This window comes from Genypterus blacodes, unplaced genomic scaffold (assembly GCF_046128005.1).
Source record: "Genypterus blacodes isolate CSIRO-AG114 ecotype Tasmania unplaced genomic scaffold, CSIRO-AGI_Gbla_v1 ptg000007l_1, whole genome shotgun sequence".
NCBI lineage: Eukaryota > Metazoa > Chordata > Actinopteri > Ophidiiformes > Ophidiidae > Genypterus > Genypterus blacodes.
The window spans coordinates 2,169,893-2,196,948 of record NW_027466821.1 but is presented as its reverse complement, the minus strand read 5'-3'; the positions used below and the strand labels follow the sequence as shown (position 1 = coordinate 2,196,948).

The 27,056-nt window shown below is 45.0% G+C and overlaps 1 protein-coding gene across 1 annotated transcript; it reads right to left on the bottom strand.

The window, feature by feature from the left end:
- Nucleotides 1-16,054: 16,054 nt before the first annotated feature.
- tmem168a (transmembrane protein 168a) lies at nucleotides 16,055-23,417 on the bottom strand. Its single transcript, XM_076151462.1, has 6 exons — nucleotides 23,196-23,417; nucleotides 21,741-22,707; nucleotides 21,268-21,543; nucleotides 20,603-20,745; nucleotides 18,525-18,802; nucleotides 16,055-17,675 (listed from the first exon to the last, which is right to left on the bottom strand). The coding sequence occupies exons 2-6, from the start codon at nucleotides 22,572-22,574 to the stop codon at nucleotides 17,125-17,127; spliced, it is 2,082 nt and encodes a 693-aa protein (XP_076007577.1). The 5' UTR covers nucleotides 22,575-22,707; nucleotides 23,196-23,417; the 3' UTR covers nucleotides 16,055-17,124.
- Between the last annotated feature and the right edge of the window lie 3,639 nt (nucleotides 23,418-27,056).

Sequence of the window (27,056 nt, the reverse complement as noted above, 5' to 3'; positions counted from 1 at the left end):
TCTTATTGGTTGATTTAGATTTGTAAAGGAGATTTGAATGCTATATTTCTTCTTCCTATTTGGTTTTATTATCATCATTACTATTGTTGCTTTCTTCGCCTCTGGAGGTGTATCTGTAATCATTTATGCGGCCACACAAAAGTTGGCTTTGGATTGAAATGAGTCAAACTGAGCCATCTGGATCGCTGTACTACACCAGAGTATTTCTGCAGAAAGCCTCCCCCCAAAAGCACCAGAGCATCTGATCTGATAAGCAGTGTGACACATCCCTCTATTTGTTTGAGTGACATTCTGGTGTTGGATATGAAAAATGAGAAAACTGAAATTGTCTGAGTCCGATACAAACAAACAAACAATCTGGGTTAGACACGGTCTCCTCTCTTTGGTGCTGTATCAGTGTGATCTAGCTGTAAATGTTGCCGTGCAGCACCGGGCGTAACACATCACCTATCAAACCTGCCAGCTCCACAGTCGCTCTATCAGGCTGGAGAATAAATGTGGAACCTACAATTGTGGATGGCCACGGAATGGTGCAGCAGTAAATGAAAATACATCATGATTGCTTCTGTTACTTCAAAAGGAAAAGACCTCCATTGTTCCGGGAGTTTGGTTAATAATTTCAAAATAATAAAATAAAAAAATAAAGCTGAAATAAAGCAGTTTATGTCAGGAAATTGCCTTAAAAATGTAAATATTCATATTATTTTGAAGGTGAAGTTGCATTGACTAGTTTTTGGTCACGATAGGCACAAAAACTGTCTAAAAAAAGTCTACATGAGTAGAAAATGATGAAGAAGCAGATCGAGGAAGGTGAGTTCACTGTTCATAATGCCACCATGAAAACTTTTTTACTTTTTTAAAAGTCAGTGCCAAGCGAGATGGAAACCGGTGGAGTAAATAAAGGCAGTGTACAAGATGAATTACTGTCTGAAGCAGAGCATAGAATTAAACAGATTGATGACATTCACGCGGAGGAAAATGAATCAACTCAGAAAGGGTAAATAATCAGATCGGAACTGTTGATTTGTACAAGAAAAAAAAAAGAAAAAAAAAAAAGAAAAAAAAAAAAGGTGAAGGCAGCGACCGCGGCAGCCGCTCAGTCAATTCTGGGACAACAAATGAAAACTCCTCAGCTTATATAATAAATGATAAGAAATAATCGCTGAGTCATGGTTGGAGAGCTCCACGCTGAATGAAATTGAATATTAAATATGATACCAAAGACATCCATGGAAGGTCCAATAAGTTTGTTTTAAAGGATATAAAAAGTCAGAAACACTTTAGAGATACAATTGATAAACTATTTACTCCTATTGTGGCGTCAGAGAAACATTCTGCCTTTATTTGCTTCAATCTGCAAGCTTGAAGGAGCAAACACCACAACCACAAATAAGCAATAAGGATGCTAAAAGAAGACAGATGTAATGTTTTCATAATAACTCATTTTGACAGATTGTGGCTTTTTGTCAAAAACACAAAGTCAAAGCATTTCTCAGAAACGAGTGTTGCTTGATGATATCACCATTAGCAACCAGACGGGGAGGGAAATATGCAAACACACGGAAGATCATGTAAGAGTCATTTGACATCAATACAGAGGAAGTTCATAGGTCACTGAACACTAATAAGGAGCGATATGAAGGATGTTTAGCATCACTGTATATGTTGTGCGTTCACGACAGCTATGAATAAGATAAGGATGGGCTAATGACTGGATGACGTAAACAGCACAACACACGCACGGACAATGAAACGGAAAACAAATTGAATAGTAAAATAAACTGACACGGATGACGTCTGAGAAGAATGTTCGGCCCGCGTCTTTGCGTCTGACCGTCGTTAGTGTGAGGCTCAGGCGAGCAGAGATATAATGCTGAACGCTTTGAAATGAGACGCTTTGAATAGTTTGGAGGAAAAGTCATCCTGGGAGCAGGTTGCCATGGTAACAGGGCCTCTCTCCATCTCTCTCTCTTTACTGTGGTAACTTGATTGACGCAAAAAAAAAAAGAGAAAAACTTCCCAAGAAGTTATAAAGACTCGTATGAAAAAGTATTTGATCAGCTTTTGATTGCTGGAATGAAAAAGCAGATCATGCGTTTCATGGTGAAAGTGAACATTATGTGGTATAAACAGCAAAGTCCCTCAATCTAAAGGACATACATGGAAATTGTGTCAATACATATCATTCTTTATTTATTATTCATTTATTTTTATTCTCCTCACCCCTGACACCTATGATTTAAAACATGACGTCAAATCACACTATTTCATCATCTCAGACTCTGTCTTATATAGAGAGGGAATCAGGGGGGTTGATACAACGTTTACGGAGACGAACACCTTATTGATTTGCATTTCCCAGCTAGCTTATTACACAAACCACAGAGCATATCTTGTTTCTTATGCATAAATCAACAAGGATAATCACGTTATAAAAATCAGGTTGATGAGACGCTTCTGCCTCACAGCCAAAATACTCCAGAGAACGTGTTTCAGTCGGAAAAATTAGTTCCTGGACTAAATCAAACTCAGCTGATGTACTTCTCCAGGTGCCAGGAACTGCCGGCCGCCGAACACAATCAACCATCTCGTAAGTCTCCACTGTCAAATTGCCTCATTCGCTCAGTCAGGAAATGTTAACCACATCCAATGAGAGCGTGCCCCTCAGAGCCAGTCAATGAGTCGCTATGACAACAGTTCTTGACAGGCGAAATTGAGTGTGATGTCTTGCAAAAACAACTCTCTGGCCCGACTTACTGACTGATCCCTACCCAGAGACGACTGTAAAGCCTTCTGTCCACTGTGAGGGGAGGATAGAGCTTGAAGAAGTAATTCCGATCATCTGTTCCCATTTTGTCAAAGCGTGCACGAGGCGAGAAGCATTGAATAGTCAGAGACAATGAGCATCAGTGTCAACGGGAAGCCATGTCAGCGGAACGAGTTTCCTTTCATCTATTAACCTCTGGACGGGTGGCCCTGAACCCAGGACCCCCACAATTCATTATTGATGCTTTTTAATTAGTCTTTTGGTTCACTTAGATCCCATATCTTGTTATTCACCACCATGGCTTCCTTGCCCTTTGGAAATAGCAAAATCATTTCTTCTCACGCTGAGATTTACAGTTATTGCATGCCGAGGACAGGCAAGGTAATTTGGAGACGAAAATGAGCAGGGACAGGAGGAGAGTTCAAGTCTGTAACTCATTTCCACCTTCACTTCCTCCCTGTCTTCCTCCTCCTACATATGAAAGTAATAACTCAGTCGCTGTGTCCTCAGCTGACTAGCATTCGTTAGAGCGTCGCATGGCCATGCATGTTAGTCTCAAGGTTGTCCGTGCCGCCGTATATGGACCTCAATAAAAATTGATCCACACAAATCTCAGACAGAGACAGATGGCGGGTTGGTAACAGTTGAGCTCTGGAGGACGCAGAGACGAGACATTTCCACATCAAAAACGTGACAGCCACATTTTCTACTCAGCTGAAAACGCATAGCAGCGCTTGTTCACTACATTTTCACTCTGTCCTGAAACGCTCTTGACATAGTTCTGAAGAAGCAATTGTGGTGCGGAAATGCACTTAAAAGACTAATGAAAGAATATTGAAAGTACCCTGCAGTGGAGATCAAATATAAGTGCGGCAGATAATGTTTCAGCTCCACTGTAAGGTATTGCACACAGAGTACAAACTGTGCAGGACGACCGACCAAAGCACATCGTGTCTAATTAAAATGAGTCACTAAATCACGGTGATAAAAGAAGCTGTCAGGCCTGGAGGAGAAGGAGGTGTGTTTGCCATTATTTGTATGCATGAGTGGAATAGTTTTCACATTAAAAAATCCACATGTACTCGTGCGGATATTCATGCATAGGTGAGCCCGGTTCCCCTTTGTCAGAGGTCCCCACAATGCTCCAATAGTCTCAACTCTCCCTCTAATCACACTACTAAATCTCTCCACAGCAGCAGCCTCCCTGAATGGACGGCAGCCTCAGGACCTGTAAGTAAAGCCTTAGACCTGGTGCACTGGGGGCCAGTAAACATGGATGATTTGCTCCCACACACACACACACACACTCACTTTGAAACTGCACGACCTCATCCCCGTGGCTGGAAAGGAGAGTGTGTGACAGTGGGGGAGGGAGAATGTGGAAAGAAGGATGCAGGGTCAAGGCAAAGTGTAGACTACACTGGGAAAGTATGTTGTGGAGTGTGTTTGGGAGGAAGTCGAGAAGAGCGATGCCTTTGCTAATGCATGAGGGCTCACCTGGTCTATGTCTAGGTTTAGTGTGTGTCTGTGTGTGTACCTGAAGTGGTCCTAATCGGATACCGAAGAGAGAATAACACCTGATCCTCCGTGATTGGATTAGATCCTTAGCGGGCCTCGCTTGGGCTCTCGCTCCAAGATCTGACAATTATTGCCGGAGTCTTGACTGATCCTCAGGGAAGGAGTCACGTAAGAACCATTAAAAAGTCCCCAAAAAGAGGAGAAGAGGATAAAGGAGGACAAAGTGTGACTGATGGATAGGGACAAATATGTGGGATGAGGGGAACCAAGCCTGTATGAGGCTGCGATAATCGAATAATGAGAGGAGGAGAAAACAGCCTGCTACTAACCTGGATGGATCCAGGACAGAGGTAATGTCCTTGTAAAAACAGTGATCCATCTGCAGTTAAATTACAGCCTTAAACTCAATCTGTGTGTGTGTATTGCAGAGGAGTTGCAATACACACACGCAGGATTCTGCCATCAATATCTGTTCATCTTATAAATGCACAATCTTGCAAAATAAAATTGAGTTTCATTCACAGTCGCCAGCAGCAGGCCCATATTGAAGCCTATTGATTGCCCGTGCTTATGTTCGCTCGACGCTGCAGCCAAGGACCCATCGTTTTTTTTGGGATGAGACGTGATCGGTGCAGCTGCCAAGCGGGTCCCCACGAGCGGTGGCGCTGACACCGGCCGCCAGCCTCGAGGCACATGCGCCGGCACTTAACCTTGACGCAGGAGTGCAACCTCAGTATGAGTAACGCCCTTGGAGGGGGGGCTGGGAAGGGGGTGGGGGGGTGGATTGGAGACGAGGTGAGAGAGAAACAAAGGGAGAAGCCGGGCAAAGGGGCTGTGGAAAGGTTGAGTGCGAGGAGAGGGGGAGAGGAAGGGAGGAGAGAGGAGTAGAAAAGGATGCCAGAAAGGTCACCAGGCAAAAATGATGAAGTCATCTGTATTAGATTTTGTGTGGCTGCATGCTGGCTGCCTGCCAGAGCGGAGAGTTGTGTGTACCTGTGGCCAGAGCTGCTCAGGCATTACGGCTCATCAGCTCTCTGGATTCGTGCAGAATCTTTATCAGGCCAACCTCCTTGGAGTTAAAAAGGCTCTGTCCTTAAATCTTATTTATTGGATGGGAAAATGTCATTAAATGGCTTATTATGAAAGATCAAGAAATCACTAAATGTACTCACAAAAATGAACAATTTGGTCCATGGTTACACTGTCATTTTGGGAAATTTTTGCCCCAAACTTAGACCAATGGATCCCAGTGCCATATAGATGCTGTGTTTGAAATTCTATAGCTCTAGCTCCTTCATTGACCAAGATACATGCTTTTCACAAAAATGAACACTTTAGTTCATGGTTACTCTTACATCTACTGCTTTTATACTTCATGAAGACATCGATTTGATTGTAATCATGTTGTGTGTTGATGCATTCAGAGTCACGACCATGATTGATTTGGCTGCTGCAGTAAGGGCTTTTTGCTCAGGTCGCTGCCTGCACACCAGATGTTCTGCATCTTGCTCAAAGCAAGGATCGGTGCTAATGCCAGACCCAGACATGCAAGTGTCATCAGAAAGTGCCCCCAGCCCAGCTTATTAGCTCAGATGTAGCTTTCGGCCTAGATCACACTACAGCTGCAACTAACATAATATGAATCTACATTTTCATATTCTCCATAACCATAACAAAGGGAAGAACAGAAAATTCCTTCGTTAGAGCGTCGCATGGCCATGCATGTTAGTCTCAAGGTTGTCCGTGCCGCCGTATATGGACCTCAATAAAAATTGATCCACACAAATCTCAGACAGAGACAGATGGCGGGTTGGTAAATCACGTTGGAAAAACATTTTGCAATACTACAGACACTGTTCGAGTGATGTGATCGTCTTAAAAAAAAAAAAGCAACCAAAACCCCCTCATATTCCAATTTAACCGTGCATTTCACAGCATTTATTTCCGCAACCAGCCGGGATCGGTGTGCAAAAAGCCAATAATCGTTCCAAAAAAGTTGACCCTGGAGGGCCCTGCTTCCCCTCTACACCCGCCCACCACTGTGCTCTCCAAACCAGTGATGCAACAAATAGGCAATCCACTTCCTGTGGCCCAGGGAGGCGCATGAGGTCTGCGGCCTCCACAGTAAAGGACACTCGCTGCTCACAGACACAGAAAGTTAAAGTTTGCATTCAGGGTGCTTAAGATATGAGAGCACACATGATATTTCTATTTTATTCTTTTCTATTCACAGTTTTCTACTGTTGGCCACCATGGAGATCCATTCTTTTCTGTGTTTGTGTGGCAAACTCTCAAGCAACTTAACAAAAAAACACATCCAGTGCTGATGAGCCTTGCATTCTTGGGTGTGATTTGTTGTTGTATTTTTCCTCATCGACTACACAAACAGAGACAATATAACCTCCAGTCAAAGCAATTACTGCACAGCTACTACAGAGTTTAATAGTTTGTCAAGCATTTAAAATGTGAATGGAAAACTTCATGCTCTGAACCAGAAATCCAGATGGACCATTTTGGTTGGAATCACATTTAGAAAATGTATCGTTCCAGAAATGAATATGTCTAGTGGAAGAATTATGTTTGGATGAAATTATGATGTAGCTAGGGTTCATTTTATTCTCTTCACATCACATCTGTCCTCATCCTTTGGCGATGGAGTCACAGCCGACCTGTCAAAGTGCCGGGCCATCTGATAGAGCTGACATTACTGACTCATGAATGGTTTGATCCTTCTTAGATTTTTTAGGGGTCATCCCAAACACGCCGACAACCTTCAGTATATTCTATGAATCTGTATCTGTCTCTCCAAGTGGACATGAAGGCTTTCAATTTCAACCACAGTGATTGTTCGGTAGACTTAGCCGTTGATTGAGCGGACTCAGGGTCTATAGATGAGATTAAAGAAGATTTATTTGAGTATAATTTTTTTCCCAAACTTATGTAAGTAGATTTGCATACAAAACAATGTCCACAGCGCTGATGCTGGTGGGAGGGGCTTTGGAAACATGGTATTTTCCACAGAGCACTCCTTCCTTTCAAGATGTTGTGAGGATTTCAACCAACAAATATTAGCGAGGGTGCCACCGGTGGAATGTCAGGTACACTAGATGAAGATAGACCTACTGATGTTTAACAGACTACAAAACCTGTACATTAATATGTACTTAGAGAGACCGTGTCTGCCAATTTCTGTGAAAACGACGAGTAAAGTGCAGAGTAAGGGCAAGTTTGTCCAAATGATAAAATAAATGTTGATGACAGTGCTGTTATAGTCGCTGATACAGCAGGTAGCTCCTCTACATATTTCAAAAGAACAATCAGCGTCTGCTTAATCACCCATTTTAACACCCCATCCTTTACCTCTGCTGTGACCAGAAGGTGCTGCCTGGGTGTATGCACACGCCATAAAGAGATTCCAGTGTACTGCCTCCATCAGTCTGTAGGAAATCATTGCAGTCATGCCTTAAGCTTTGGAGATGTTTCAAAGTTTTAATAATCAGGATTCAACTGGTCCCAAGCTGCCTCCTCTGCAGTTCCAACACATCACATCCACAAGGGCTCTTTGCATAAATTGACATGATTGGTTGTGATTTCTCAAGCAGAACCCCACGTGGCTGACAAGCTGATGCGACATCGTTGAAAATGTCAGAGCGGGTCAATCAGCGGGCCATCAAACGAAAGCTACCAATTACCTCTCCACCAAATACACTGCGCGCAGGTTTTGCATGCAGATTAAACCAAGAGTGGATTTTGTTTTTACCACTCAAACGTTACAGAAATTGTCAGGGGTTTCTTGTTTGTCGCTTGTGCCCGCGCTGTCATCGGAGGAGCGGAGGATCATTCGTCTTGCACTCGTATCTAAACACACCTGTTACGCCGACTCGGATAGAACGAGATAAATATTTTAGCACGCCGCCGCCGCCGCTGCCGCCGCTGTTGCATGGAGCGAAAAAGCGGCCAGTGGAAAAAAATAAATAAATAAGTTTAAAAAAAAATGTGTGAGTGCATAATTCATCATGTCACAGCGCTGATAAATTCAAAGCTTTGTGCGTGGCTAAAGGAGAGGGGGAGCGAAGGAGGAGAAGAATGAAGGAATGTGGAAACGCAGTGTAGCGGGAGGCCACTCTATCATGCTGTTGCAAACCTCTATTACGAGGGCTGCCCCGGTTTTTCTGCACGTATAAATCACACCCGGGGAACATGGCAGTGGCGTGGTAGCTGGACACAGGCCCTGGCCACTAACTACCACCCTGTCAAAAAAAAATAACAGCAAAAAACACTCACAGAGAACACAGACGCCACTGCACACAACCACCCCCCACCCAAAAAAAGGCAGAAAGCAATTTCATCCCCGAGTACAAGGCAATATTACAGGTCTTGATGGAAATGAATGGCGGGGCGGCGAGCGGAACGGTGTTGCACCGGCACGTTCCTCGCTGCTGCTTTCTGGGTCAGTCGTTTCCACCAACCTTTCACACACACACACACACACACACACATGAGAATACACAGGACGGCACACAAACACACACTCACTCACACGGAACTGCGGGAACACACTTTATATTTCAACGCCCGTGTTCAAACTTTGCTTCTACTTCATTTAAAGCAATAAGTGGATATGTCTGCCATATGGCTTGCTTACTTTGCTCATGTAGGCTAATTAAGACATGTAAATTCAGCAAATGACACAATCCTATTAATTCCATTCATGTATGCGGCTTAATTGCTAAATGCATTGAGAGACAAGCATGCGTGCAGATGTCTGACTTTGGGGACATGTGGCTGGCATCATGTGTCCTCCAAATCTATTTATGATGGATAATAATGCTTCCGACAACATTGCAGCTAATGTAACATTGTACAAAACACATGATTTACAGCAACTGAAGTAATTACCAGTGTCGGGCTGTGGGGAATACGTGTTGGAGGCTTTTTACTAATGCCAGAATGTCAGGATGGCTGCACATTCAGTGAGATGTATTTCATTTTCATTAACCCATGCAATCTCTGAGAAAAACACAATAAACAGGGAGCCTGCAGTGGTATCGCCTTCACTCAAATTAATTTGTGGTTCACCTTTTGCAGATGATGTAATTCTGTTTGGCTTCATCAGACTGTGACCGCCAAAGCACCCAGGGGAACCTGATGCCATTATGGTCTGTCCGAAAACTGTTGACCCAAATGAAGGAGTTGTTATCGTGAGGTTGAGCTAGGAAGCCAGATTGATGGATGGATAACGGTAAACAGAGAGTAGCAGTAGTAGTCCGGATATATCCCTGCGTTCCTGTCTGTTTGATGTAATACAGCACAGGGGCCAAGCAAAGTCAGGTGTATTTCGATCAACGTAGGGCACAGCGGTCTTCATATCACCCATTTCCTGCATTGTTTGCACCCGAATTAAGGAGGATGCTGCACTGCCTGCAAACACCAGCCATGTGTTTGCAATGCTTGTGTGTGTGTGTGTGTGTGTGTGTGTGTGTGTGTGTGTGTGTGTGTGTGTGTGTGTGTGTGTGTGTTTCACAATCCCCTTCCCTGGCCTGAGTCGATCGATAGAAAGCTTTTCCGCCATGGACAGCAAGGAATACAAAAGACCCCCGGGTAATAAAAGTAGGTCCCTGATGTTGCAACTTCAATCTCTGAGCGGCTGCTAAACCTCATTGATGAGTAAATAAAGAAAACATGCAGAGCCAAGGCAACCGCTCCTCAGCGCCGGTTCTGGACTGGACGCTCATCCGTCTTCTAGCGATTTAAAAACAAAAACAAATAAAAACATGTCCACGCCCGCTCTCTTGACATTAAATGCGAGTATTCGTAATAAACGTGCGCCTTATCACGACAAGTGGAGGGAACACTGGGAAATTGGCAACAATATTGGACACATAAACAGTGGATTTGTGTCATATGAGTTGGACTACATTCTCATTTTTCTTTCAGGCAAGCAGCTCGCCTTTCACATTAAAAAGAAATACAGGCTACTATGTATTCAGAAAACAGCGGCTTGGAGACGCTTGCTCCCCCAGGTTCTCTTTCTACGGCCTTTGTTTGTCTGCTGCAGGTGGTGCAAGGCATATCCCATCATCTTATTTGGTGGTCCATCTCATTCTGTCATGTTTAATTTGATACTTCCTGCATTGCTAGGTTTCGCCGCGCTCCAATCCAGCTACAAATGGACAGAAACGGGCACGAAGAAACAGCCGCCAAAGGACTGCGACATGGTTTTCTACACATGGCTATAGCATGAACCTAAATTATTTATGGCATACGTTGCGAAACAAGCCGCTCGTCAGCATGCATGGCCACCTCTCACTGATAACATCACATCAAAAGGAGTCCTGTTTTCTCTGACCCCTTGCGAGTGAGGAAGACGCCGTGCGAAGGTCATCCTTGCATAAATCCTGGCCGTGCAGATGCGTCATAGAGTAGCCATTCCATTCCCTGCCTCAGTCAATTTATTGAATATGCACCCGGTCATGATTTCTAATGCTCCTCCGGTCTACGCAGAGGTAATTAAACCAAATATGATCAACGGCAGGGTGTTAAAACAGCTCATCCTGAAAGAGCAGCTTAGCAACTTCACGTGGCCCAGTTATGGATGGAAAGGGAGAGGAGGGCCAAAGCCTAGATTAGTGAGAAGGTCAGGGCATGATCATGTCCTTGAATGTCAACAAAGGTAACTGTCTCCTTATTCAAATGCTGCCGCAGAAACGTCATATCATATACTTTTATGTTTAATAATTCACTCCTGTAGGAAACCAGACATCATGACATAACTGTTGTTTTTACTTACAGTTTAATCTTTAATTCATTTACATTCAATTACATTTCTGTTCACCTTTAGCAGCAATCAGAGTTTCGACAAAGTTTATTACTTCAACTCACTCATAGCTGGTGGCTCGAAAAGTTACTGCTTCCAAGACTGATTCTTTGTTCTTCATACAGAAACATGCACATACACGCACGCACGCACGCACGCACGCACGCACGCACGCACGCACGCACGCACGCACGCACGCACGCACGCACGCACGCACGCACGCACGCACGCACACCAATAACCTTTTTTTAATCTTAACAGTAAGACTGGAAATACATTAATTCCTCATCAAATCTCTAAGCACACACACACACACAGACAATATTTTCTACTTCTTTTTCTCTCTTGTCATCTGTCTGTTTCTCTCTCTCACCCCACCCTTTTCTTTCTCAGTAAATTTTCTCTCTAAGCAGTCACACACACACACACACACACACACACACACACACACACACAAGCCAAAACAGATGACTGTGGAATCTTCCCACACTGCATACACTGATGCCTTACAGCAATCCCCTCGGGGATTGTGTGTGTGCATGCATGTGTGTGTGTTTTCCTCTATATAAATGTGTACTCTAAGTCACTTGTATCTCTTCCTTTCTCTCTCTGCCTTTCAGCAATTTATTTCCTCTCTTTCCTTCCTCACATAATTCAATATTGGTGTCTCCTACACTGTCCCTCAGCGTCTCTCTCCCTCTCCCTGTTTCTCCTCTTTCCAGCAGCATCCAGTCATCTGCTTCTAAATTAGGCTATTCCACGCCGTTGCCCAATTGCCCAACAGCACGGGGCTTTGACCACAGCAGTTAAGCAGAGTGAGAGGTTGTACTTTTCTTTATATCCCACAGTAAACCCCAGAAAAAAACTTGTGTGTGGGCAAATGAAAAGCATTTCTCTTGCAGTGCCTTTGCATGTGTGTGTTCCTGCCTTCCCTCCTTCTTCCCTTTGATTTTCTCACAGTTTCTCTCCATCCTGTCTCGCAGCAGACTAGGCCGAAGGAGCGCTGACATCTCTTCTCTCCACTATCTTCCCAGGCATCCTCCCATGCGTTCCTTCACATCTCTGCCTCGCCGTCTGTCGGCTTCACCGGGAGCTTGGCTGGCTTATGCAGCCGGCCAGCTGTGAGGCTGCAATCAAACGAGCTCCTGCGAGACCCCATGGAGTTGGGTGACATCACACACAGACACGCACACACACAGAGGCAAACTCAACTGTGTATTGAAAAGGTGGAGAGTAATAACATTTAATCAAGTAAGAAAAATCCTTTTTTTTGCTTGGATTTTCACATTTATCACAACTTCAGCTCACACACTATTGCTCTTCTCTGCCTTTTCTAGTTGCAACACTTTACTTCAAACACTTACTATACTACTATACCATGCTGGACTTTCACTTGGCATTGAGTATTTTCCATATAGTTGCATATTTACTTGAAGGCAAAAGCTTTGTATGATCATAGTGGATGCACACTGCACACATCACAGGCTTTCAAACACACAAGCGCACACACAAACTTCCAGCAGTCAACAAACCATTAAAAAGCCCTGCCCTAGAATGTGTGGAAGAAATCAGCATCTCTGCATAATTTCAAGTACATATCCAACTTACCCCCTCAATTGCCCCTCTGTCTTTAGAGAAAGTTCATCCTGTAGGTACGTATATCTCCCTTCATGCAAGCAAGAGCACAAGCAAAGATGCGCAATGTTGTTTACACTCCAACAGTCATCCCTGAACAACACACGGAACACTTACAGCTACCTGGCGGCTTGTTACAGACACTAAACATGTATGTTTCCCATCAGTGTATGAGTGCATTGTTGTGTCATGGTTGAGAGGAGACCCCCCAGTGCATCACAGCCCACACAGACCCGCGTTCAGTGAGTCATGCATCAGCACTGCATTAGCCAGAGAGAATTTTTAAAGGCGGTCACTGTGAGTCTATAGGGAGTTAAGTAGCTTTTCTGCTGCCTGATTTCACATTCTGTTTGTCGTATATGCTTTGTCATGAATACAATGCACCTCGCAAAGGTTTCGTGAGGACAACAACAACTCGCACAAGCCTGACTCAGGCTCAGCACAGGCTGCTACCTGCCTGCCTGCTGCAATCCAATGCCATCAATCACAGCATTCCTGGTCAAACAGCAAAGATGACCTCCATTTAGACCATACTTATTGATAGCATAGTTAGAGTTCTGGTGTTTTAGGTGTTTAGGAAACTGATGTTTCAGACTGGCCGATGTGTTTTCAGTGTCTGTGCTCCCCCAGATGAGAGATCGGCGTAGGAAACTCATCTGTTTCACTAGCCTAGCTCGGGTTAGCCCCTATCCCATCTCAACCCGACTGTGACAACGAACCTAATTACAGCGCCTCCAATCCCAATTTAATTGAATGAAGCGTATCGGCATCATCTGGCTCATACTAACTATATTTGGCTGTTTACAAGAGCCAATATCCAGAGCAGTTCGGTTTGATTAAGGGGCGGCTTCAAAATCAGCAATCCATACTGATGACACTGTTAAAGGCCCCATTTACACACGCTGTTAAATATCATCTCCATCTCGGACGTGTCATGGGTATTATGACTTCTGATCGTGGTCTTTTGCTGCCCTTCAGCAGGTCTGATCACATTCAGAATCCAGGAATTCACTGTGTGTTTTGCTCGAAAACGAGTCACAATGAAAACAACAACCCGGGCAAGGTGGCCCAGATGTCTTCCTACATAATCTTCTGCACAAGATATGCTTAATTCCTTTATCCTGCTATAATCTTGACCTTGGCTTTACAAGAGGGAATGTGTGTAATAACACTACAGCGTCTGTTTCTCCTGCCCCTCTCTGCATAAGCTCATGAATCCTACAATTCCTGTCCCATAAGTAATTTCTGGCAAGGATTTAAAAATCTATACATTTCAGTAGATATTCTTATCTTCAGAGTGAATATTTGGGAGGATCAGACCTTTAGCCTGCCGGTCCCAGTACAGTAGAAATAGTATGCGTCAGTTTTTATGTTTTGAATCAATAACAATTCTTGCCTTCAGCGTGAAAGCACCAAGCAAACACATCAGAGTGCCTAAAACCAGATTTGGAAGAAATGGAAAAAATACGCAGTGCAGTGATGCTGGAGAACCACCAGCATTAAAGGTATAAGCAGGGCACTCATGACATAAGCACCCCTTTGATAACCAAAATGACAAATATGACACCCTACGGTCTTGTTGACTCACTGAGCCTTTTTCGGCTCGTACCCAGCTGGCAGCCTGCAGGCCATAAATAGGTTACTGCCTGATTGACACTTAACTGCAGCTGTGACAATTAGCTGCAGCTGCAACCAATTGTCAGCTCGTCAGCCTCGACATGTGTGGCGCACTGTCCAATATCCAGACAGTGACATTCCAGTGTCACAGTTTGTTCCACCGTTCTGGACAAGAGCGTATCTGCTGCACTCTCAGGGATGAAGCAACGTTGAAGAGGCAACCTGAGAACAGGCAGATTTGGGCGAGCTCCTGCCAAGTGATTGTCTGCATAGTGGGGGGCATGGCACGGTTTAATGGCCACTAAATGCATCCTCAGCCTTTGTAATTTGAGATAATGGCTTTGACATTTCAATGTCAGGCCCACTGCGAGCCGCAACAAGCAGGCCTCTTGAAAAGCAGAGGAAAAAGTTGGAACAGCAACGCCGCACTGAATCAATAATCTCACATCCCATTACTCCATCTGTTCCTCGGGAGGAAGAGGAAAGAGGGCATTCAGCGTTTAGGTATGTGTCTGGTTCTAGTACATTTACTTTCAAATGGATGCCTGATGGATGTCACTGGAGCGTAGGAAGTGAGGGCTTGTGGGACAGACGCTGATGAAGAGCGCAGGTAGGTTGAGGCTCACCTTAGTGTTCTGAGCGTCATCGCGCCTTCATCAAACAACAAAACATTTGTGCGGAGTTCAGACGGAGCAATTAAACACCAAATGGCTGTCACAGAATGTGGTGTGAGGAAATTAAATTTGTATACAAAGAAATGCATAAAAATTGCCAACCCCTAGTGTGCCTGCAGAGCGATTTGAATAAACAATAATAGAGGCGCTTAGAAACAGCTGATGTGTTTTGCTCTTCCCTTCCCCCCGTGGCGAGATACAACTTGGGCTTTCTTCTAATAAATTGCAGGCAGAGTCGGGCACATCACTTTGCCTGCATTAGAAAGTAACACCCCATGACAGGCTGTAATTACCCACTCAGAAGACAGACTCAACCATAGTGAAAGACGGAGAGAGAGAGGAGAAGGGAGGGGGAGGGGGGTGCGTTTATGCACTCCCGAGTGTGTGTACGGCAGGTTCTGACTCAGCACATCCAGCCAGGGTGTCGGCGCCGGCTCCCTCTTTTATTACCTAATCCAGTTTAGGAGATGGATCCGGCCAATAACCTAATATTGTGCCGGCGTACACGCAAATCCCTGACCTCAGCTACGACAGCAGTTTGCAAGAAATGGCCATGAAACACACACACACACACACACACTATTCATGTTTTTTGATTATTAATGTTGTGGATGGCTCACTTTGTGCATGGTACCTTTCTGATGGTTTGCAATTTTGTCCAAGAAAGCAAGCGCGAGAGGAGAAGCTCTGCTCTTTCCTGTTGTGTTTGTGTGAAACTTAACTTGAAACATTGCTTCTAATGTCAGCTTTCATCTTTCCAAGGTCTCCCAAAAACCTGATGCTGTGGTTAATTGGACCCTTCGGGCTAATGTGACCCCATTCGACTGCAAGAAATTCCCATAGAGAGCAAGGACTAAGGTGAAAGCTCCGCCAGCAGATGTGAGTTTGTCAATTTTTGTGTGATTTTCCCCAGATTGCAATCCCGATATTTGCTATATAGTGCTAGCAGTCATTCTTTTGCCTTTTTCATCCTTCTTGTTGGCTTTCTCTCCAATGTTTTTCTTTCAATCAGACAGCACAGGTTACTCTGTTTATCATCAAAGTTTATTTGTAACGTTATCAGCCATAACTCGTTAGTTCAAGCTAAATGCGAGGGGGTCAAAGTCATGAGACGGGCAAGAAATCAGGCACATTATCCTAAAAAACATAAATGACACAAGACAAGATGTAACAGCAGCAGCAGCAGAAGAAGAAATGATTGTCAAGTCAGTGAGAAAGGACTGTGGTCAGTGCAGCAAGAGCTTCATTGTTGCTTAAGCCAAATCAGTAACAGCACTTGAATACATTGTGTCTGGAAAGAGTTAATTGCATTGAGGTTAGACGACTACTTAAGCAGAGGGTCAGAGGTTTGAACCCCACCTCAGCCAACCCGTCTGTCCTCCTTAATTGCCTGAAGGAGAGGCGCTTTGTTCTCATGCGCTAAGGTGCTCCATTAAGCCCAGAATTCTTAACTACACACACGGCAGTGGCCTGTATAATTTATGTCAAAGTGGAAGATTGACTACAACTGTTTATCCACCAGGGGCTGAAAAATTGGTTGGCATGGAACGCCTTAGAAATGACTTCAGATTTTTGTTCAACCATGTAAACAAAGATAGCAACAAATAAGGAGATGCGAGTAGCGTCATTAACATCAAAGATAATCCCAGCCTCACAGTGAAGCCAAATCCTCTAAATGCAAATAAGAATATACAAAATTAGGCATCAGAGATGATCACAAATCCACCTTAAAGGCACTGTACAAATATCTGATGACAAAAAAGATGCAATGTGGCGATTTCTACCTAATTCTTGATAAATAATCAGCAGAGAAAGAAAATCTGGCGCTGGAAAACATTAAAAAACCCAGACAGAACGTGTTTGAATTACAATTCGAATTGTTTTGCGCTTTTCACAACACAATACAACATTTCCAACAGTTTGATGTGTCCACCTGCATCATTTTATGATTCAACATGAGACAAACATTATCACAGAGCCTCATTTAATGAAGACTTTATATATTTTACTACCAAAAGGGTCCTTTTATACAAACACCTCACACCCAGAAAACTCTATCATACAGTCAAGTTGTGCTTCTCTGCCTCTATGTGGCGCTATGAGTGCACCAGTTTGATGCCCTGTCCGGTGTCGAGCACGGCGGGGGGAAACCAGGCCAGTTTGCACCTCCGGAAACAGCGCAGACAAACGCTGCACAGCCAGAAGAGGTTGAGGCCGCAGCACCAGTTGGACAGATGCACCATGGGATACGTGGCTGCGGGGAAATGGGTCTTCCAGTGGTTGGCCACATCAGTCCCGGTGGGCAGGTGGAGCGTGTAGTCGCTCCAGCGCTTGGACACGCCGTACATCGCCGTCACCGCCCGTCCCTTCTCTGAGAACTGGGTGTCGCTGTCTGGGTTGCAGTTGAACTCCACCCACTCGGAAGCGAAGCGGCCCAGACACGGCGTCTCGCCGACCTCCAAGTCCGCCCCGCCGGCGGACAGCTCGGCCCCCTGGACGGCGACGTAGATGCCGTCTACCTTGCGCACTTCCTTGACCCAGGGCATTGCGTGCTCTGTGTCCAGGACCAGGATGAGACGCGAGCAGTGGTCGGCGTTCTTCTCCTTCCACCACTCCAGCAACTGGACCAGATGGAGACTCTCACCCCCTGCAGGACGAGGACACAAGGACGTTAGAGAGGTGGACATGGGGCGAGTTTAAACCCACTTATTCACTACCAGATGCAAGATCAGCGTTACAGTCCTCTTCCCGCAGATACCAAATTGTTTGCCATCTTATAAAATCATCATCCATCACAGCAAAGTGCTTGGTAAACACATGCAGTAATAGTGCCAGGGAAACAATAACTGTTGGCCCGCTGCAGCCATTTGGAGGTGTGTAACCACTGTGATCAAAACCAGCACAGGAGCCATTTCTCTCACCGCTCGCTCTGCAATTTAAGGGCGACAGCAGCCACGCGCAATTTCTCTATAAAGTGCAGGGAATGGAGTGAACACCCGACTTGAAAACTCAAAAGTCACTTGACAAAAACAAGACCGGGAATCGGCAGAGACAGCGTCTCCATTCCTGCTCCCCCGTAGAACGACTCCAAACTTGCAATTACCTGGGGGATGTGGACACAGGAGAGCAGTTTGTCTTTTACTTGCATGGTGTTGTTTTTTACCGTGTTTGCAGCGTAGAAACATTGGCTTTGGCTGTCATGTTATAACTCCAAAGTTATGTTTTGCCAAAATAAATTGCAGTTTGGAAAGCAAAGTATAAGTGATTAGTGCTTATCTTTCGTGAATGCAAACGCAAATTGTGTTAATATCGCTTCTATCAGTGGGTTTGAACACGACTGGTCTCATTTTTATCACTAGAAGGCAGAAATCTTATCTGTCTGCGTTGTTTAATGAGAGCTTCAGCTCTATGCAGGCAGACATGAGCGAGTGAGTAACGGAGGATGATAAGAGACTTCAGAAGAGTCGCTGATTCACCGAAAATAAAGCGAACTTGCCTGACAGAGCCCAGGCGCCGGTGCCGCGCTGCGTGTGCCCGCTGTAGAAGATCAGATAGGTGTCGTGGCGCGGCCCGTCCGCCGTTCGGAGGTCCAGGAAGTTCCGCAGCTTGGTCTGCAGGGCCTCCAGGGTGATGCCGCTGGTGGAGTAGTCGCAGCCGAACGTCTGGATCATGTGGTGGGAGAAGAGGCGCTGCATGGCGTTCAGCATTCCCGTGGAGCGCAGGTTCAGCTCCTGGACCTGCTCGGGTGGGAGCAGGGAGGGCTGGCCGTCAGCTCTGGAGGGGGACGACAGAGGGAGAGACCGCTTAGGGACGGGTGGCTTGTCAGAAGCGGGGTGAACAAAAGAACGAGGAGGCAGGAGGACGAGCAGAGACGGGGAATGGGAGGCGGGAGGCGGGACGGCAGATCGCTGCCGCAGGAAATGAGATTAGCCTACGGGATGTAAAGGAAAGCGAAAGAATCGGCGAGGGGGGGAAGAGGTGAAGGGAGGACAAGCGAGGGGGAAGACCAGAGCTGAGGAAAGCGACAGCTCAGGGCAAAGTGATTGTGTAAAAGTGTGCGCTTGTGTGTTGCGACAAGGCACACGCTCACACGCCGGCCCTGTCTGACACTGACAGGTGTGTGATAACACCGATGCACGCACAGACAAACACACACACACACACACACAGCCATGGATAGCAGATATTCCATTCATCTGTCTACGCCTACGAATCTGGAGTTACTAATCATCATTGTCATCATCATTTACAACCTTTATAACCTTTGACCTAACCGTGACAAGGACAGGCGGTGATCCGTGGACACGCTGGGACAGACAGCTCTTCTGCTCTCGTAATCATGTCAGGCTTTTATGCCTCAGGCTCTCAGGTCCCTTTTAGAGACTCACAACGTCCTAACAACTCTCTCCACGGCCGGGACGTAAGGAAAATTTAATTTGTGCTCCGTCTTAAAAGGCCGGATTTCTACGACTCAGCATTTGGACAGTATAAAATCTGATTGCTATTCCTCCCTTGTTGGCAATTTCCCTTAAATTCCAAACGGGCACATTAGTAGGAATGAAGACATAGTGCGCCCCGTCAGAAAGTGACAAACCCCGCACGGCTCGGCCGGCTCGCCAATCCGCCCTAAACCTATACAATCTTTTGTGATCTTGTGGCGCCCCGGGGAGTGAGAGCTTGTAGTTTGAGATTCAGGACGCATCTTCTCTTGTTAGACCATCTTTCTTCCTTAAAGAAAAAAAAAAAAGAAACCCAAAAAATCCCTTCCTTCTCTTTGCCTGCTGTCCCCTTTCGCTCCCTCGCTCACTTCTCTCTCTCTTTCTCTCTCTCTGCGTTTTCTCCGACGCTTCTCATCCTCTGGCTTTTCTCCCCCTGGAGCTCCCTCTCCTCCCCCGCCCCCGTCTCTCTCTCATCTCCCCCGCGGGGCGCTTGTCATTGTGAAAACATGATCTGTGACCATCAAACAGCCGATTATACACTGCCGCATTCTCATCATGCGCCCGGGCCGTCCCCGCGGACGCTCTCGCCACGCAGCCGTGCATACTGAGCATCCGCCGCTCCGACAGGACATGGGCCCGCATCCAAAATCACCTGAAGAGTTAAGCACTAGTAGCGTCCCCCCCCCCCCCCCGACCTCCCCGGAAAGCCGGAGCTCACTGTCAGCCAAGAGATTCAATATGCAGACAGGGCTCGTAAAATGTGTTTAGCAGCCAAACTTGCCTGATTTACGGGAGCTGAGAACATAATCCAGGGGCACTCTGAGATGGGACCACTCAGTGTGTTTGCTTGAGCCAACGGATCATTTACGAGCTCCATTTATACCGACTTCAATCTGATCCATATCTTACTGTATATACTGTATGCTACTACTATACTACTGCAATTGGAGAGCGTGTGTGTGTGTGTTTGTGTCGACTTAGCACCATTCCTACAATCGCCTCCAAACGTGACAAAAAGATTAAAGGGTCGGGCGTTTGCTTTCGGATGCTTTTCACTTCATTTACATCAAATTTGCAGTTTCCATTACCAATAGATTTCACTGTACGTTGTGCCGAGTACTGAACGTGTGTGTACCTGCAGTAGCTGGTCGGGATAACCAGGGCGTAGCCCACGCAGGTTCCCCCCAGGCAGCTGCCCAGCTCGTGGAACAGGCTGTGAGCCAACGACTCCACGGGCAGCACCACCAGCAGGGCGCTGAGGAAGAGGCCATTGAAGGGCTGTGGGGGAGGAGGGGCAGAAAAGCCATCAGGATCACTCAGTCAAAGGTTAAACAGTTACAAGTTGCTGTTTAAATGAATCTCAGGAGTTCCAGTGGTGGATTTGTGTGTAAAACGTTGAGCGTTTGAGCAACACGCAGGAGTAAAACACCTCAAGCTCACTAAAAAGCCACACAGAGTAACTTTCTAATGCTCGGGCTGACAACTTTAATTTTCTCTGGCAAATTTGACACCAACGGTGTGCAGATCCCAAATTAGGACTGAGGGGGGCCCCGTGAGACGCTTACAAGGTAAACGTCTAATAAGGCTAAGTAAGTTATTGCAGCTCTTCATGCAAGTAGATAGGGATATTAAAGTGGTAATTAAATTGGTTACGCTTGAAAGCTGCGGCGCCTCGGCCTAGGGAGCGCCTACTAAATACACAACGCCACTCACATGCAGAGTTGATGACGCAGGAGCCGGAGCTCTGCTGTGTGATTATACTCTATAAGCAGGCATCTCTCAGCTGTGTGTGAGCGTTACCTGCCAGGATACAGCCCCCAGTATGACCGTGGAAAGCAGAGTGAAGAACACCAGGCGCTCGGAGATGAGGCAGAAGTGTCGGATGCCCCTGGAGGCCATGACTTGGTCCAGGCTGCGGTTTCCGGATCGCTGTGTCCGCCACGCCTTCTGACACTCGCTCAACTTGCTGTGGAAGCCCCACAATGTGATCAGCTGAACTATGTGGCAAATGGACCAGAAGAGGCCAAACACACAGAAGCCTGGGATCACCAGGTACCACAGCTCCAAGTGACCCAGCTGTAAAACACAAAGCACTGGTATTAAATACAGAGTTTTAACATCTGCAGTCAAAACAAAAAGCTATTCCAGAGCCACAAATCTTGTTCTGGGAAATCCTTTCTTTCTTCATTGAGAGCTACACAGAAACCTAATGACTCAGGTAATGGAAATGTCAATTTCCTCACAACACAATTTGCACAAATTGCTGAGTGTACCTTTAAGGCAGCCAGGACAAAGAAGGCCAGCTCAGCCACACTCAGCGGCAGCAGCGACAGCCTCCGCCACAGGTTCCCCAGAGAGAGCACTGGCAGCCAGCGCTCGGTGGGCCCCAGCCCGCTGAAGTACACGTCCAGCAGGGGCTCACACAGGAGCCGGCCCAGGTAGCAGCCCAGGGCGAAGGGGTTGGCTGCGATGCCCAGGGCCTGGAAAAAAACTAGAGACGTAATCAGGGCGAAAGCAACCAGGTTGGGCAACGCCAGGAGAGATTTCATCCTCAAGTCCACGATGAGAGCACCCAGAGCCACGACCAAGCCGATAATGGCCACCGACTTGTGTAGAAGCATGGCAGTGCTGGCGATGCCGAACCCCAGGAGCTCCAGCAGCTCGGCAGAAGTGAGCAACACAGGTTTGTATCGCACCGAGCTGCATATTCGCTCAGTCAGAGCCCACACGGTCCGCATGATGACGCTGGCCAGGAGGAGATATCTGGTGACCAGCTCCTTCACGTTTGCGTTCAAAGTTGGGCTGTTGAGGAAGCAGAGGAGGCCGAGCAGGAAGCCAAACCACAGGTGGAACAGGCTCAAGCTGGCTTTCTCCATGGCAAAGTAGTAATGGAGGATGCTGGCTATTCCTAAGACGAACAGACCCAGGATGAAGATAACAAGAATCATGGGCTCATCCGACTCCTCCCAGCGTACGTACATGCCGACGCACACCGCCACCAGTAGATTGACGCTGGACAGGTAACCCAGGCAACGGACGGATGTGAATACATCCACCTCTTTGGGTTCTTCCGCCGCCAGCTCTTCTTCCTCTTCCTCCCGAGCCATGGCTGACGGTGATCACTGGTCCGAGTGTAGCTGAAGCCTCTGAGAGTTAATCTATTTCTGCCTCACTGTTTGGATTGGCAGACATTTTCAAACCAAGGACTTCGCCTCGATGGCTCCTCTGCAAAATCAACCCCTGTGAGACACGTTAAAAATGAGTTCAAATTAAAAGTACTCATATTCAGTTAGCTTTAATCAGTGTTTCCTAACCACTTTGTTTGATGATGAACATTACACACCTGCCTAACATTGTAAAGATCAGTTTAACCAGTATAAACAATAGCTTGAAATGCATCTAAGAGTATAATAACATTTTATAACAATACTTTAAACTAAGATTGAACGGTGAAGTGCAATTTCATTGGCGGTTAATGTAAATAAAAAGTTGTCAACGACAGCAAACCCAGACTGCGGCCCTGCTGTCAAACTCTGACGATGTGGCACTGCAGCGGCTAAGCTAACCAAGTTAGCGTTACTCACAACTTACACTTCACGTTTACCAATTATGTGATTCATACTCAACGTTGTCCATTTGACCGGTAAAAGTACAAGTAGCTAACATAGTTCAAGACAAATCAAATTACAACTGTTAATGTCTCAATTGTAAAAATAAACATTACTTACATTTTTCTTTTTCGAAAACAGTAACTTTACTTCCGGAGTCCGAACTACGGTATCCCACACGTGTCAAATGTTTCGCAGTTCATGAGGAAATGATTCTAGTTCGCGTTTAGAGCCGATAAACACACGGGTTGTATTCGCTCAAATTATCTAATGGGGAATTATCCAATGATAATGAAGATCTAAGAACTATTATTTTATTTATATATACCCGAGCCTTTTGATTCGCCAGATATGCGTAATATTTCTTCACTGGATATTGATAAACACGCAGACGTCATCCAAAATGTATATCCGGTTATGTGTGGCAGATGGAGTTGTGCGCGAAAAACTTTTGGTATCCTTAAAATAATCAAGTCATGTTGATTGAATTTGTGTGAAAGTGTATTATATTACTCAATTCGCATATCAATAAAGAGAACATTCAATTGTTGTGCCCTTTGTAATATAGTCACATTTTAACCGTACATACTATCTCCATCTCTATATTTGACTTGATATCGAGCATTTCACTGTACATTCCAGTAGTACGTGTAATGTGCAACTTTGTTCTATTATTGAACAGCTGATGTATTCCTTGTTTATTGTAAAAAAAAACAACAACAACAACAACACTCACTGCACGTAGATATGGAGGGAACTAATGCAAAATAAATGTACTGGGATGTGAGAAAAAATGTGTCTAAATAAATAACTAAAATCACAGTTAAAATAGGACAATACCCACCTGTGACTGCAGCATATTTCACCCATGCACAAAAACCCTCCTCAATCCTCCAATGTGCACCACAAAGGCTTGTATACTGTGGCGTTTATGGAGCAAGATAAACCCATTGGCCTCTGGGATAAGAAGCCTATTTACTGCATTAGTGGTGAGAAGCTTGTTAAAAGGTTTATTTAGGATTTTCTCCTGATGCAACATGATAAATGTAAGGATCAGGGGAACATCAAGACGCTTAACACAACACCCATGGGGTATATAGCCACCCAATGCATGCTTGTTCTTTTATTTTTAAAGCCTGTGTTTCTCTGTGTGTGTGTTTGTGTGTGTTTCTATCTGAGTATGCTTCTTCTTCAATCAGATGTTGACATAAAAAGCACAACTAGGAACACACAATACTTTAGCCCCCTTCACAATCTATCTAATCTCACACAGTACGCCTCTTGCACAGTATTTATGATGTTTCGCGCAGGCTGGGAGGAAGATGGAGATCATCCTGCCCAAAATGAGAATCCATGTAAACAAAACAAAATCAATTCCATATTGATAGCGCACACTGAATAATGCTGAATATCTTCCCACAGTGAAATAAGACCTTGTGTAAAGGTGTTTTTTGTGTGAAGACAGACTCTCTCCCCTGGCTATTACTGTTAGTAATTAATTACATTACATGCACAGAAAACGGGCCAGTGTGAGAGTACTACAAATTGGATGCTGTGGTGTTGATTTGATATCAAACATTCCTTTTCTGGCGCTCTTTCATAGTTTGATAGCTTGTTATGTTGTTACTTACTTCGTAAATACTCATACCAACAAAATGGAAGCTCCATAAATCATTAAAATAAAACCAAATACAGACTGACATGCCCGTATTGCCTTGCACAAATTGTGTATTTGAATGTACTAATACTGTGAAACTTTATCACCCGGGACAGTAAACATGGTCACAGGGAGTTTGAATCCAGCTGAAAATGCGATCTCACTTGCCCTTGATAGCAGACGCCAGGTAGCTACTTTGTATTTGTTCTTTGTAAATTTGCATCTCCTGAACAAGGACACAAGTCTTCTCTTGGGAGAAGCTTTTCTGGCGTGGCAGTCAGCATGCAAGCAATGTTAATCAAGAATACAAGAGTTGCTGATTGGCCCAACTTGTTTTCTCAACAATACTGGGCCGGCTGTGGGTGGTTTGGGTAATTTGGCAGTCTGGTGTGTGTGTGCGTGTGTGTGGAAGGTGACGCTGACCACGATGTCATCTGGATTTGAAAAAAACCAAGGTCCTTTAATGCTACTTAGGCCATGTGCTCAATATATCTGTTAGAGGAAGATAAGTGAAGCAATGAAGGAGGAGCGCTTATTTAATGAATGTGCCTTCACGATTAATTAATTAATCCACTCATCGAATAACTTTCCCCCCCAAAAAGCTGGTACGTGTGCATGTAAGACGGTGGTTGGAGTGTATACACAACTCAGAAAGTGTGGAACTTCATTACTCCTGCTACAGATACACCTTCAGGCAGAGAGAGCGAGAGATAGAGAGAGAGAGAGACAGAGTGAGAGAGAGGTAAGGAGAGGACACGAGTGGGAGAGAGCAAGCGAGAGAGGGGAAAGGGATACGCAGTGGAAAAGTAGACAGATATATCTGAATTATGCAGAGGGTAACTTCATTCTAATGTCAGACACACCTCCACACCACCTGCATGTGCCTCACTGCACAAACCACTGACACACACACACAACAAAATATGCTGCATGTGTGAAAGCCCAGACACAGACACAAGCCACCAAATTAAAGTGGAACCTGGCAGTAACCTGTGTTATTCCACCACGAGTGCCGTGCACTAATGTACCTATGGATAACACCTTCAGCTGTGGAACCGATGCAATTAAAGGCCCTCAAGACCCACACAAGGAATTCTGATTTGGATGATTAGACTTCTTTTCGGGACTGTGTGGGCCCGCTTGATTTACAGCTCCCACTCTTTTGATTGGTTTTGTTTCAGGTTTGCTGATTAGGCCTTTTCTGACGACTGTGTGGGAATGCTTTAGTTTACATCTCCTAGATTGCCGTGATAGGTTTGCTGCACCTGTTAGGGTCGGATAATTTACACCTATGTACAATTACGTGAGTGCCGGCATGCAGTTGCGCCCCTGAGAGTGTAAGGATGTAACAAATTGAAGCTTTTCTGAAGATTAGATTCTGCATCAGTTGAGTGACATATTGAAATTGATAATGAAACTGTATTCTGTAATATTTCTGAATAGATATTTTTCTAATACAACAATGTCCTAATTATTCAACCCCTATTCAATATCGAATAGAAAATGACTTACTAGTTTGTAAGGCTATGAACTTATGTTAAACATCATTCAGCCTTTGGGAACTGATATAATGAGCCTTAATTTGCTTCAGCTGTGATACATTTAGAAGTCCCGCCCCTGAATGTGCTCAGGCTGAGAGGCAAACATGGCTAAGAACAAGAGGCTCACACAAATTGATTATACACCAAAAAGACAATAGCTACAAGAAGACTTTGGGGGTTTCCAATTTTGTAAGTAGACATTTGCGGAGATAATGTGTTTGTCCATCTCAACTATTAGGAAAATCAACTTTATGTTTTAAAACAAACTTTCTTTGACTCTTCTTTGGCTTTACTTGAAATAGGACCAGAATGTCTTGCACGGTAAGTGAGGTTGAAAATTTGGATTCCAATTGGAGCTCCATCCAACTTGAAAGAGTGCCAACACAGCCATGAGGGTGAGCAGGACCTTTTAAAAATGCACTTTGCTTCTTTGTTTAAAGGACCAGAATGTACCAAATTGTCCATAACCATAAAGGAATATACAGCAGGAGTTTCCAAATTTATGGCATTCCAAAAATTTCCCCAATTACCTTCAGAATGTTCTCCAAAACCCAGAGCCAATGTAATTAACACAGGGACAAGGCTGTGATTTATGGGGTTAAAGAGAATTAAGTTAATAGAACATGTGGCATTTTAAGATAAACCAACTCCAACTTTAATTAAACAGTGTCCTAACTCTATACTGCATACTAATTCTAACTGGTTTTGAGGTTTCTTGCCAGTTCACAGCAACAATGATGAAATGTGTGCAACAATCACAGTACAGAGGTTAGACTGGCTTGA